The 14928-nt window shown below is 46.8% G+C and overlaps 1 protein-coding gene across 4 annotated transcripts in view; it reads left to right on the top strand.

Moving 5' to 3' along the window:
* The window catches only part of Rnf144a (ring finger protein 144A), a 121229-nt gene that overhangs the window by 62669 nt on the left and 43632 nt on the right, over positions 1-14928 (top strand). The window contains exon 1 of one of the 4 annotated variants that reach the window (XM_037198180.1): positions 7439-9534. The exons of the other annotated variants lie outside the window; for them this stretch is intronic. Within the exon in view, the coding sequence (XP_037054075.1) occupies positions 9495-9534 (40 nt within the window). The 5' untranslated portion in view covers positions 7439-9494. Of the gene's footprint in view, positions 1-7438; positions 9535-14928 lie in introns of those variants that run through there. 4 annotated transcript variants of the gene reach the window in all.

Below are 14928 nucleotides of genomic sequence, written 5' to 3' on the forward strand. Positions count from 1 at the left end.
CTTGCCCCCTGGCACGCTTCTAAGTCTTGACTGCTTATGTTACTGTTTCACTCACCGAGCGGCAAACCCACTGCATCTGGTTACGCCTTCGTCTCCCATCAAAAACACCCTTCCCCCATGATGCCTTGTCATTCTCCCTGGTGGACCCACGGCCGGGGTTGTAGTCTCTACCCAGAATTCCATCCCTTTCTGCTTCACCAGCATTTGAGCTGTATGATCTTCAAATTTGTATTATTGCTGTCTATCGTAGAGCGTGAGTTCCTAGAGGGGGGATATGTCTGTTTTGTTGCCTCTCTTCATTTCTAGAGACCGATTCAGGGTCTGGGCCGGGAGAACACTCTCCTGATAGAGTTGTTGGGGTCAGAGTCCTGCCCCGGAAGCCCTGAGCGGGGCTCTTGTCACTCATCCTCAGCATGCTAATTAAAGAGACAAATAATCATGAAAATCAGAGAAAGACTTGTTCCCTGTGGCCACATTGGGAAGAGGCACAAATAAAGGGGTCCATCTTCAGATACCTGACGTGAAGTTTAGGTTCAAAAGAGGGCAAGCGACACCTGTAACCAAGCAGTCCTGGTTGAGGTGTGGTGGTCCTGCCCATTGTTGACTCCTCATTGTCTGGGCTCCTGCAAGGTGGTCTGGGTGAACTGTGAGCGACCTTGAGACCTTGAGAAGACACGTTTCTCCTCAGGCTGGTTCTAGGCATCAACGTTTTCCTTCTCCGGTTGTGAGACTCCTAGGGAAATTCCAGTTTCTTGGGGGCCACTTTTCAATGGGCTATCAGTCGCTTGCCTCTTTTTAAAGTGTTTCTGCTCCCGCCAGGAGGGTTGTACTTTGGAACGATTAGTGGACGAGCACCTTCTGTGGTACCTTCTTTAGTTTTGTTCCACTTTTGTTTTTTATATTTTAACTTGGCACCAAAGCTGTACAAATGGATGGGATGCCAACATAAATATTCCATGCCTGTGGATGCCGTGCGATGTTTGGGCCAGGGGCATCCATTGCCAGTTCTCGTGGTAAAACGCTTGCTTGCTACATGCTTGAGGATAGAGGCATAAGAGCACACAAATGTGTTTGACCATGTTTATATTGAGTATTCCCCTACCTCTGGGCCTCTGCATAGTCCTGAACACATGGTGATGCTGGAAGATAAGGTGGCTTTATAAAAGGGACTGTTTTTGCCAAAAAAAAAAAAAAAAAAAAAAAAAAAAAAAAAAAAAAAAAAAAAAAAAAAAAAACAAAAAACCCACTAACTCTTCCTTTGGGCTTGCAAACAGCCAATGGATTTCCAGCACCAAGGCACAGTTGGCTTCTCTGCCTTCATTTATGTCTGTCTCCTTTGCCCTAAACCTCGGGTTAGTTCTTGCTCAACTCTGCAGAGGTTGCTCCGCAGGTCTCTGCAGGAGACCCCAGCTGCTGCCAGGGTCCTCCTGAACCTGGTGATCTTCCCCCAAGGCAGGAGATGCAAACCTGAGAGCAACTGAGGTTGTTCCAACAGGTAGCTGCCAGCTTTTATTTACAACATCCTGTTCCAGACCCCTGGAGTGGTGCCTAGAAGGCTTTAGTCATTGTCTGCACCTTCTAAGAACAGGAGGCCTTTGTAGACATCACCCTAGACTGCTGGGGGGGGGGGACAGAAAGCAGCCCCCATACCTCCACATCCCACACATTAAGTAATTTCTCACTGCTGTGGCAAAATACTGAATAGAAATAACTTAAGGAATGTGGAGCTTATTTTGCATCACAGTATGATGAGGCAGTTGAGTGTTCTCAACCTGTAGGTCCTGACCCTTTGGGGGAGCATCAAATGACTCTTCCACTGGGGTCACCTAAGGCCATTGTATGATTCATTACAGTAGCAAAATTACGGTTATGAAGTATCAACAAAGATAATTGTATGGTTGCGGGGAGAGGCGCCACAAGAGATGGAGCGGTATTAAAGGGTCACAGCTTAAGGAAGGTTGAGACCAACTGGGGTAGTCCGTCGTGGTGGGTAAGTTATTACAGCAGGCCTGTGAGGGTCTCAGTATAAATTTCAAATTCTCTGGCAGAATTGTGTCAGGTAGACGGATGCTGCTCTGTAGCAAAATAACAGCAAATGTAACAGCCCTCAGGGCCCTCCCCCTGTCATTTGGTCCCCCTGCCCTCAGCCTCCTGATGAGATTTGCCAAGCCAGGTGCTCTGACCAGAGTAGGCAGAGAGTTCCCTTCCACTGTGCTCTGTGGGTGACTCCTGGCCTTGTTTGGCCTTCGTAATTCTTCATCCACAATACCGCTCCAAGCATCCAAGATGCCTAATACCCTTTGCTTAATACCTGCTGAAGAGTAAGTGGAAGAACGACGTGTATGCAAGTGGAGGAGTAAGAGGAGAAGAGTTTGCTGGGCATAGTGGTCCATACCTGTTGTCTCAGAGAGATGGGAGATGAAGGCAGGAGGATCCGGGATTCAGGGTCCTCCTCAGCTATATAGTGGGTCCCAAGCCAACCTGGACTGCATGAGAATCTCCTCCTCTCTCTCTCTCTCTCTCTCTCTCTCTCCTCTCTCTCCTCTCTCTCCTCTCTCTCTCTCTGTAGGAACTGTGAGGTTGCAATTTCAGGAGGCTTGGAAGGCACACAGTGTGGAATGTGAGGTTGACTGACCATAAGAATATATCCATTTGACCCTGACCTGTTAGCTGAGTTGACGTTTTGCAAAGTGTATCTTGTCTTCATCTCCTCTCCCTTTGAGATGACTCCCGCTTTCTGTGAGGAGCATGGTCACATGACTCCAGGGAGGCCAGAAGCAGATATTTCACAGCTCTGAGAAGGTTTTGGCTTTGAGGAATGGAGCCCTCCCCAGCCAGCCTTGCTGGTTACACCCGAGGCCACTGGTTTGTGAAGAAGGTACAGGCGCAGCTCCAGGTTCTCATGGTCACCGGTTCCCAAAGCTGAGGTTAAACCTGAGTTTTTTCTGAGTCTTCTTGGAGTTCTCTCTCACCCTGATTTCCTCCTCTCCACTGGGCTGCCGCCATTCAGTTCTGTTCTTCTCACTCAAAGGACAGAGGAGCTCCCGACCCAGAAATTTCCCAGGCTTGTTGCCCTGGCAGCAGGGGCTTCTGTTCCTACCCAGATGGAAACAACTATTGTGCTCCCCTGCTGGGCTGGCCACAGGCCTGTTCTAGACCACCGCTCACAAACACCCAGTTAAAGGAACCACAGAAGCTGCAGATGAGGAGAGAAAACACCCTTCCCCCACCCTACAAACGGCTCTTTGTGCAGCCCAGAGTGCTCCAAGTCCTATCACTCCGGGGCTTTGCAGAGCTGTGCCCGCCTTCTCCCGTCTCTTTGCATATCTGTGAGCGTGTGCCCGCCGTCGTCACTGCCAATGGAATCGATGCTGAGGTGTCTTCCTGTGACTGCTGAGGGAGTCCGCTAGCATTTGAAGCTGAGGTGATTCTCTCTGGAAGCAGAGGTGATCCAGAGAACCCCCTTCAACCTCAAACATGTAATGACTCAGTGCTTGATGTTTAAAGTGCTGCTCTCTGGTCGCCGAGTGTCATTTTTAGTCTGAGGACCACGAACTGCTGTTGAAATAATTAGCCCTTTATGTGTTCCTTCGCATTTTGTTCCTGGACGTGGGTCAGGGAGCTCAGCTGTCTTTGGCCTTCTGTGGGAAATAAGCCGTGATGATAACGATACCAAACATGAAATTTTTTTTTTTTTGTTTTATTTTTGAGATTGTAGTATTTCATGCTCTCGGAATTCCTTGGTTGCTCATAGTTCTTTGTGTAGTGTTAAAGCCTTGTGGGTTTTCCCTTCCTACTTTGTCATATTGGTTGCTATTATCCTTTTCAGCTCATATTAGGTGGTCACGTTGGTGGGAATTTATGGGCTCTAACATCACTAGGAGACAGTCTCACAGCAAACTCCCTGATCTCTGGTCTCTGGCTTTTACAGTCCTTCACCTCCTCTTCTGCCATGTTTCTGCTGAGCCTGGGCTTCAGGAGTTGATTTATAGATATATCTGTGGGACTGGACTCCACAGCTCTGGATTTTGATTGGCTGTGTTTCTGTATGATGGCATCCATCTGTGTTCAAAGAGACGATTCCTTGATGAGGCAATGAGGACTATATTTATCTGTCAATATAGGAACAAATATTTAGAGGATATATGTTGGGGGATTTATTAAAGCTGTAGGTTCTCATTCTAGATCCATGACTTCACTAGCCCTGGGTAGTCGGCTAGGATTCCTGTATCAGGCAAGATTTCCTCCTTGAGTGGATCTTAAATCCAATTAGAGAGTTGTTGGTTACTGCCAAGGTATGTGCGCTGCTACTGGGCCCTTGGGGTTATTGTGCCATACTTGCTGGTGGTTCACAGATGTCATAGCTGAAGATGACAATTCATTGTTTAGCTCCTTTGGAAGCTTGCAAGGCACCTTCTGGTACCATGAAAGCTAGTCCTTAGGGAGGGGGGACCTCTGGTTCCTGTGTCTGAAGCAATAGAAATTTATCTGCCGCCTCTGGGGGGCCACCAAGGACAACAGTAGTACTCGACCATGCCCAACCGTAGGGGTGTGTTGAGAATTTTTATCACTAATGTTTTGGGAGTCTCTTGGATAACTCTGACCAACAACTCAAGGCTTCTGTTGCCTCGTGTTAGGGTTTTTATTAGATGGTTTGGCCTGTTGGAGGGACCTTTGTCACCCCAAATCAGAAAGTTTTATTTAAACTATATGTGTCTGTTTATATACACATTTAAATGAATTAGAGGGGATTTTTCCGTAAGTAGTTAACAGTTATGATTATTTAGGACTTTCCAGGCATCCTTACTGGTATTTTACATCTCTCCTTTCTTCTTTTGCATTTCTCTCCTTCTTTCCTCTTTATTGCTTCATGTATTTTCTTTAGGTTTGGTTTGTTGGGTATAATATTTTTAGGCTGCTTATATCATGGTTAAGTTTTCCTTTTGCCTTCAATTACTTAGCAGATAGTTTTGCTGGGTATATTGGTCTAGGCTGGCCATGGTTAGCGATTTTGCTGAGTTATATTAGTCTAGGCTGGCTGTTGTAGTATTTTAGGACTTGGAAGGCATCTTTTGACTTTCAAAGTTTTCATTGAGAAATCAGCTGTTACCCTGAGGGTTTTCCTTCATTTGGCACTCGAATTTTTTTTATTTGTTTGTTTGTTTTTCTCTTGCAGCTTTTAAGAGGAAAAAAAATACTTTCAGTGCTGTGCTGGCTAGTTTTATGTCAACTTGACACAAGCTAGAGTCATCAGAGAGGAAGGAGCCTCAGTTGAGAACATGCCTCCATAAGATAGGGCTGTAGGCAAGCCTATAGGGCATTTTCTTAACTAGTGACTGGTAGGAGAAGGCCCAGTCCACTGTGGGTGGTGCCATCCCTGGGCTGGTGGTTCTGGGTTCTAAAAGAAAGCAGGCTGAGCAAGCCATGGGGAGCAAGCCAGTAAGCAGCACGTCTCCATGGCCTCTGCATCAGCTCCTGCCTCCAGGTTCCTGCCCTGCTTGAGTTCCTGTCCTGATTTCTTTTGATGACCAATGGTGCTGTGGAAGTGTGAGCCCAATAAACTCTTTTCTCCTGGAGCTGCTTTTGGTCATGGTGTTTCATCATAGCATAGAAACTCTAACTAGGACAAATACACTTTCTGTGTTATGTATGTGAAGTGTTTTCACTGTGATATGTCATGGAGATTTTCTTTTCCGGTCTTGTCTGCTTCATGTTCTGTGTCCTTCTTGGATCTGCATGGGCGTGTCTTCCCTTAGTTTGGGGACGTTTTTTGCCTATGGTTTTCTTGAAGATCTGGTCTGTGTCACTGACTTGAGGTTCTTCTCCCTCATCTAGGCTTGGTGTTTTCGTCGTGTCCCACATTTCCTGTACGTTCCTTTCCTGTGTTTTGTTGTTTTAATTCCTATCCCTTGCGTATTTGGTCTAGGTTCTCTCTTTAATCTCTAAATATATATTCTGTTTTCTACTTGATTAATTCTGCTTGTAGGACCTTTCCTTTGAGATTCCTGGTTGTTATTGGGTTTTTCAACTCCGTCTCCGTTTCAGCTTGAGTCCTCTACAGTGTTTGTATCGTCTAAGTCTTTGTCATTTTCACCAGCCCTACAGGTTGTTTTTTTTTTCTTTTTGTCGGGATGGGGAGCATCACTCCGACATTAATTCTCCTTGATTTAATTGAGTTGTTACTTAGTGTCTTCTTTACTCTCCTTGAATTCTTTGATGAAATGTATTGTTGTTCATTTAAATTCTGTGTCCTGGGGCTTATCTAGGTAATTCTCCTTGGCTGAGCACAAGCTATAGCGATCTGCTCCCTCCAGCTATGTGCAACTGTTTCCAATTAGTCTGTTTCTATTTTGAATGCACTCATGGGTCAGAAGCCCCACTGTCTAATCCACCCTGGGATGGCCCTCACAGATACACTAGGAGGCTTGGTTTCTCAGTCTCCTGTGAGTCTCTCAATCTCCAGGTCTGAAGTCAAGATTAACCATCATGATGCTTCCTCAAGCTGGCCCGCTGGAGGCTCAGGCTGGTGTTGGACATTTCTCCAAAGGCTGTTCCAGCAGGGTTTCTTTCTGTGTGTGGCTGTCCCTTTGTTTTTATTACCTCCTGTGGGCAACAGCAGCTCTGAAAACCACATGGACTTTTTTTTTTTTTTTTTTTTTTTTTTTTTTTTTTGTGGTGCTGATGATGCAGGTACAGATCCCTGACCACTCAAGTGGAGGGGAACTGTGGTCTCTGAACAGTCCCCTGCCACAGTTCTGTATCAATGTACATCCCATCTAGCCCCCCGACCCATCTCAGTGTCCAGTCGCGGCTGCTGTTCGTGTCCTTGAGTTCCTAATGACGGACCTGTGACCTCACCTGGACAGGTGTGTGTTAAAGGCACTCCATGGCAATGGCTGTCTTTTTAGTGAGTGGTCTATGCCCAGCCCTGAGCCCTGTGGCAGGTGGGCAGGCTCCCTCTTTGGTCCTTTGCTCTTGGGTCTGCCCGGCTCTCCCAGTGCAACACCTTAATTTAGGGATGGGCTTTATGGTGCAAAGCCGTACTGGGGAGCTGTCTTCTTACAGGAGGTATTTCACAATCCAGTTAATCCCCAACATAGAGCCATGTTGCATGTATCATACATTACTCATTACCATATCAAAACCTTAATGAGCGGGATCATTCAAAATCCACTAAGAGACCTATAAACTTTGTTTCCTCTAGATTTTTCAGATTTTAGTGTCATCTTGGGAAAACCCTAGCTTAGAATGTCCTCATTCTTCCCCTTTGAGTCTACATTTCTGGGATGGGGTGGGGGGGCTTTTAAAAATATACTTTATTTGGTACAATTTAGGTTGAGATTGGTAAGTTTGGATCTAGAGGTAGAAAACGGTCAAAGATAGAACAGAGAGTTCCCCAACACACACACACACACACACGCACACGCACACGCACACACACACACACTTCCTCCTGTGACATCTTGGGTTATTATCATGGTCAACAAACCTATGCATTCCTCACTGAAACCTTCACGTTATTCGGACTTCCTTTACCTTAACCCAGAATCCTACCTTACCTTCCAAGGTCAGAGTCACTCACTTGCATGGTTTCAAGGAAGACACTGGCAGTTTTGAGGATGATTGGCAAGACTGGTGAGGATTCTCTAGACTATTTCTGAACACTGTTTGCAGCGTTCTTCCCCCTGTAAGACTGGGGTTGTAGGTTTAAGGAGAGGGCCACGAGGCAAAGTGTCAATCTCACCCAACCCAGTCAGGGGTGCACACTGTCACCTTGCCTGACCTCTGTGACACCCACAGTGTGTCTCCATCAGAGACAGTGTGACATCACCCTGCCTGCCACCCTGCTCCCTGTACCCCTGGGCAGGTGGTCTCTGTGTGCAGCCCACCTGAGTCTGAATTGTGCTCCATCTACCCAGGGGAAGTAGCTACAGAGGCCAGCAGAACTTTCTCACACAAGATATGTGTCTTTTCTCTTTTTTTTTTATTTTGAGACAGGGTCTCTCTGTATAGTTTAGCCTGATCTGGAAGTCACTGCCCTCCTGACTGTCTCCCCAAGTGGTGGTGTGCCAGCATGGACTGTCATGCCCAGCTTGAGATTTGTGTCAGATTCCCTTCAGCTGTTTATCTGTTTAGTATTTTTTTTGGTAGCTGCAAGGGCACTAGTTTTGTATTTGGGGGGTCACAGTTCAACAGCTGCTCAGAGCACTCAGATGTTGGCTCATTGAACTTTTGGATGGCTTTGCACATTGTTAATGCAAGTGGATTGTTTTGAGCATGTCCCTGTTTTGTGGCACCATGGGGTTTTCCATGCATCTCAGAACCCCCTTTTGTCTCTGTTAGAATCAGCCACGTATCCTGTACCTGCTGGTTTATTAAACTGGACCACGTTAGTTATTGGACTGAGGATCTGGGCATGGCATGTATTTTGTATAGAGTCCCATTCCCTCCATATCCTCTCAGCTGGTGTACAAGGAGCACACACACACACACCAACCAGTGTGTGTGCCAGCATGTCACCTAGAAATGCTTCCCATCTGCTTCTATAGTAAGCTGAACTTGAGTTTCTACTTAAGTTCTGTTCTGTTATCCCGGGATCTCCAGCCTCTTTGCCTTGCTTATCTTTAGTCTCCTACCAATAGGGGTGCCTTGAGTTCAGTGCAGATGAGGAAGTGATGAATGAGAAAGATCAGCACAGTTTCTTGAGCAGCCATGTGCTTTTGTGCACACATGTAGAGGACACCAGGGCCCTTAGGGTCTCCTGATCTGTCACTTCCCACTCCATTCCCTTGAGATGGGGTCGTTCACCGAACCGAGTTCCTCATTTGATGACGAGGCTTGTGACCAGGGAAGCTGAGGTTCCCTTTTGGGGTGCTTAGTCTCATCAACAACATAATTTAGAAATAGACTCACGAAGCAAAGGACAGTTTCATTAGAGCCTAAGAGAAGCTGCTGGGAACAAGAGACTGAGAGAAAGAAAGCCCTGTCATTTCTGTTAGGCATGGAAAGAAACAGCTTATTAAGAAAGAAAAGTGTATCCCCAAGAATGGGTTTTCCTGCTGAACTGAGAAAAGTACCCCAAAAGTATCCAGCCAGGTGGCAGTATATTATCTTTCACAGCCTTTGTAGGTCATAGGCTGTGTGTTGAGCATGCACGCCCTGTTCACTGGATGATGCCACTGGAAAGAAGGGCTCTGACTCTTCCACACACTGCCTTCTTTCACATGCTAGTCTTGATGTAGCTGTTTTCGTTCCGGCTCTCCTATCCCCCCAGACTGGCTGGACAGCCATCCCCAGGGATCCCCCTCCAGTGCTGGGGTTACCGGTGGGGACAGGCTTCTTATGTAGGTGTTGGGGACTCCAGGCTCAGGTCCTCATGTTTGTGTGTCAAGTGTTCTTGCCCACTGAGCCATCTCCCCAGCTCCCATTGTCTTTTATATCTTTGATTATTATAATTATGGACTACCTGCCTATGGAGAGCCCAGTCTAGAAGAATGGATCAAAGCACTGACCATTGCATAATCTCACTTGAAGGTAAGGAGAGAAACTGACAGGTGTCATAGAATTCTGATACCACACCTAACTAGAAAGAGTCCTGGTAAAGAGTGGTTGGACATTACTATGTATATTCGGCTCAGTGCCTGGAACCCTGAGCCTGTGTGGACCTTGAGTCAGGTGGATGTGAGTGGGGACTCTCATATGAAATGATGCTGACCAGTGGTGTACAGGCTCTATGGTGAGTCCCTAGCTCCTAAAAACCCCTGACAGAACAGCCTACTGTGGCTGCACTCACCAGTTTCTGACTTAGTAGATCTGGGTTGGAGATTAACAAAACACTGGACAAAAGCAACTCAAGGAAGAGAGATTGTATTTTGGCTCATAGTTCAAGGGTGCGGTCTATGATGGGGTTGCAGGCATAGCAACCAAAGTCACATCACATCCACAGTCAGGAAGTAGAGAGTGAATGCTGGTGCTAATTCTCTTTCTTTGTCCAGTGCAGACTCTGGGTTCATTGAGCGGCACTACCCACAGTTGGGATCTTCCTACCTCCATTAACCTAATCTAGATAATCACTCACAGGATGCCAGAAGCTTGTCAGCTAGGGATGGTGGGTCCTGTCAAATTGATCTCACAGGTTCTCAGGGGCAGCGGCGGCGGCTGCTGCTGTTCTAGAGTGAGAGAGCACCATGGGGCACACATCAGAAAGAGAAAAGAGGAGATAGCTGAGGACTCAGAGACGTCATGGGAGCTCTGTAAAGCACCAGGCACAGAAGCTGAGCACAGGGGGCAGCTAGAGTTTAGAGCAGTGGTGTGTGGGGGATGGCAAGGGAGCTTGATTAGGAGGGAGAAACATGGCCTGGTTTGAGAAGGTCATGAGATAAGGGGAAGATAACAGTGCCCTTTTCTGTCCCTTCCTCAGCTTTGCTTTGAAGATGTTTGGGTGGCAGGGCCTGCAGATGAGTTGGCTCTGGCCGACATTCCCATCAACCTTCTGTGAGCGTGCTAAATGCCTTCCATGGTGGGCCGTTAGTCTCCTTCAACTCTTTCTTGCCCTCGAGTCCATTCCTGTCCCACCACAGTGCCCAGCCCTTTGCATAAATTCAGTTGCACCTAATAAATATCTTGTCCTACAAACATTTCGAATTACTTGAATCATGCTTGTAATTGACCAGACACCCCCTTAAAATAGTCTGTTTGTTTTCCTAGGACTTGACATTCACATTAGGAAAACAAAGACTTTTCTTTTTTTCTTTCATGGTGCCTTGTGATTCCCTTAGCATATTCCTATTGTAAGTTTGCAGCTGTGCAGTGCTTACAAAAATCATATTCATGCCATCCTGTGCGTGCGCGCGCACACGCGCGCGCGCAAAAGCCCCGATGGACTCGCACAATATCGGCATTTTTCTTGTGTCCTGTTGTTGTTGCTATTGGAAGCGTGGTTTTGTGTCTAGTTCAAAGTCTGTATACTCAACAGGAAACAATACAGAAGTGGTAAATCAGATGGGAATCTGACTTCCTTTGAAGTTGCTTATGTGGAAGGGGCAGAGGTAGGGGCAGAGGCTGACCTGTCCCATGCCCAGTGCAGTGGGAAGCCTCATTGTCTAGAGGGCAAGTGGAGAGCATGGACAAGCCAGAGAGGAAGCCAGACAGTTCAAGCCCTCCCAGCTGCTCCAAGGGAGGCTGTAAACAGGAAGAGGAGCCGGGTGCTGAAGCTGGGGAGGGGAGGGAGGCAAGTCTCGGGAACAACAGCTAAGACAGGGTAGGGCAGTGGCCTGAGACAGGCCGCGGAGGATGCAGGAAGTTGCTCTACCCCAGGCCAGAGCCGATAGAGGGTGTGGGTGTGGGAACTCGGGTCTCCGTGGATTCAGTTGAGCTCTACTTGTCTGCATTCGGTAACCCACCCGGGCTGGTGATGTTCCATCTTGTATGGTGATGGGCCATATTGTACAGCTCATGACCAAGCAGGGCTCTGGTGTTTGCTTCTTGCCAAGGTCCCAGCTGCTGGATGGAATGTCTGGAAGGGCCCTTGTCTGGTCCCCTTCTCTGCTGTTATCTTTTCCTCCCCTTTGCAGACTTAAGGCAGACTTGATGGGTTGTTTTTCACGTTCTTTGACCTGACATGTGTAAATGACTCTTGCTTACCAAGCTGGCATTATCTGTCTTCTCGCTCTGCAATTCAATATGTGTCGTGACTGTACATGGGTTTTACAAGAAGATAGGAGGTTTCTGTGGCCTGATATGTGACAGAGCATTGAACCCAGGCCCATTGAATTCCTCCCCGGGGAGTGCCCTGCCACACTGCTTTGCAAAAATCGGGAACCCGTGCCTGTCTGACATTGTCAGCAGCAACCTTTTCCCCTGCCTCCACCATCCAGGACCAAGAAATCAGTTAGCAGAGACTACTCCCTGGGGGCATTTCCAGTCTTGAGTATGAAGTCTACCAGCCCTCAGCTTGAGGGAGTCTTGTTAAGGTTTGTGAACCCTTTAGGACTAGTGGCCCTTCTTAATCAAAACCCAGTCACTTTGTACAGTGTCAAGTATAAACTTGTAAAACAAAATTAGGGATTTAGACAGGAAAAAATTGCAGAGAGCTATAAAACAAGCAAGTAATTAGCAAACTATGGTCTAGGATCTCTAGACCTAAAAAAAAAAAAGGGTTGGCATTTGAATAATAATAATAATAATAATAAACTTTTGTTGTTGTTTTTTATTCTTTTTGCTCTTTTCTGGGGAGCCACATAAACCACACATGAAGACTTAGTCTTACTTATGAATGCCCGGCTTTAGCTCAGCTTGGTTTCTAACGAGCTTTCCTTAACTTTAATTATCCCATCTACCTTTTGCCTCTGGGCTTTTCCCGTTCTCTTAATTCTGTAAATCTTACTTTTGCTCTGTGGCTTGCTGTGTAGCTGGGTGGCTGGCACCTGACGTCCTCCTCTTTCTCTGGCTCTTTCTTCTCTTCCCAGTTTTCTTCTATATATTCTCTCTGCCAGCCCCACCTTTCCTTTCTCCTGCCTTGCTATTGGCTGTTCAGTTCTTTCTTAGACCAATCAGGTGTTTTAGACAGGCAGGCACAGTAACACAGCTTCATAGAGTTAAACAAATGCAATATAAACGAAAGTAACACGCCTTAAAATAATATTTTACTACAATAAACTCAGGGTGTATGGATATGCTCTATATGAACACACTCTCAGGGTTGGAGAGGTCCACAGTCATAGTGTCCTCTTGTACCCCCAAACGCTTAGAAACCCTGAGAACCTCTTGTGCTATCAGCTTTGGCTACATTAGGGCACATGTTTAACTCATCTCAAAGCCTCCACTTCATCCACCTAAAAGTCTCTTTATCTGTGTCAATGAGTCCTTTATACCAATGGGAAATATACTTAGTGCAGAGTAAGTTAATTGTAGCCATTGACTGCCCTGGAAAGCTGCTGGTCCATTCTTGCTGCCGCCCATTCCCTGCCCTGAACGCAGGTTGGTAGCCCTCATTCCTGAGTGATTCCAGAGCCATGTGGCTACTGCCCCCAGCCCCTCCCCTCTTCTCCTTGGGCTCTGCTCCTGGGGCCAGGGCTCCGCATGTGTCTACCCTGTTCCCACAACACTGGTCCTTGTATCTTACTTGCCTTGTGTGTTTGCAGTTTGTACTGGTTCCTTTTGTGTCCTAGATACTTTCTCTCTCAAGGGTAGCTGGTGTCACATCCAGCTGGCCCTGACTGAAGTTTGCACACAGGCACCCAGTGAGCCTTGGCTGACTGAATGTGAGGAAAAGTATAAATGTGTAAACTGGATCTGACACCAACTGCAGAACATGGTGGCATCATGGGAGTGTTCTTAGAGCAGTGGTTCTCAACCTGTGGGTCATGACCCCTTTGGGGGTTGCATATCAGATATCCTGCATATCAGCTATTTACATTGCAGTTCATAACAGTAGCAAACTTATAGTTATGAAGTAGCAACTGTGGTGATATTGTGTCCCCCAATATATTGTATACCCTAATAAACTTATCTGGGGTCAGAGAAGAGAACAGCCACTAGATAGACATAGAAGCCAGACAATGGTGGCACACACACCTTTAATCCTATCACTCTGGAGGTAGAGATCCATCTGGATCTCTGTGACTTCAAGGCCACACTGGAAACAGCCAGGCATGGTAACACACGCCTTTAATCCCAGGACTTCAGATCTCATGTCTTGCTTGGGAAAGACACATGCCTTAAATCCCAGGAAGTGATGGCAGAAAGCAGAAAGGTATATAAGGCGTGAGGACCAGGAACTAGAGGCTTTTAGGCTGTTAGCAGCAATTCAGCTGAGAGCCACTCAGAGAGGACTTAGAGGCTTCCAGCTTGAGGAAACAGGATTGGCTGAGAAGTTGGGGAGGTGAGATTAGCTGTGACTTGTTATGTCTCTCCGATCTTTCAGAATTTACCTTAATACCTGGCTCCCAAGTTTTTTCCATTAATAAGACCATCTAGGGTTTGTGTTACAAGCAACCAAATAATTTTATGGTTGGGAGTCATCACAACACAAGGAACAGTATTGAAGGGCCGAAGCCTTAGGAGGGTTGAGAACCATTGTCTTAGAGTGATGAAGCCACGTTGGACATGAGACATCACAGGGAAGGAGGAAGATGTCTGTATGATCCCTCCTCATCTCACCCTTCCATGGACTGGGATTGTCAACCCCTTCGCACACATGTGCAGACTGAAGTCCACACGGGTTAAGGACCTGCATGGTACTGTTTATGGGTGATAGTTTGGAAACATTAGTTCTGTCCTAACCCAAAGCACACAGGGTTCCGCCCCAATGCTAAGCTCTCTCTTCCTCCTGATTGGACTGTGTGATGGTCAATCTTTATAACTGGGCAGCACCTGGAGCCACCCAGGAGACACACCTCTGGGTGTGGCTTTGAGGGTGTTTCTAGTGAGGTTTTGATTACAGAGACCGAAGCCCCAAATCAGATCAGAAGATCTGTGGTTAGAAATCCCCTCAGGTATCTGTGAATCTTTCTGGGATGCTGGAGCTGTTGTTTGCTAACAGTGGTATATTTCTTTCCTGCATATGTCTTTGTCATTATGTGCACAGCGCTAAGGGGTGAGAGGATACAGCCCTTGCTCTCTGCTCTCACTCGGGGGATGCAGGTCTTCCTGTCTGACTGCCTCATTCACAGTGGGATTTAGATGAGGAAGGAGATGTGCCATACCTCTGCATCAGTGTTCATCTTAAGATGAGAAGCGTCGAGTGTTCAGATGGCTAGAGGTAGTTTTAATGGATGCTATTCAGCTCCAAGCTTGGCAAGCATGAGTTTGGAAAACAGACTACTAGAATCACAAAGCACATATTGAAGTGTCATGGGTACCAAGTGCTTAAAATCAAGTGGCAAGGGCTGGAAGTGAGAATTAAGATCTCCAGATACAGGAATGTGT

This window comes from Peromyscus leucopus, chromosome 22 (genome assembly GCF_004664715.2).
Source record: "Peromyscus leucopus breed LL Stock chromosome 22, UCI_PerLeu_2.1, whole genome shotgun sequence".
NCBI lineage: Eukaryota > Metazoa > Chordata > Mammalia > Rodentia > Cricetidae > Peromyscus > Peromyscus leucopus.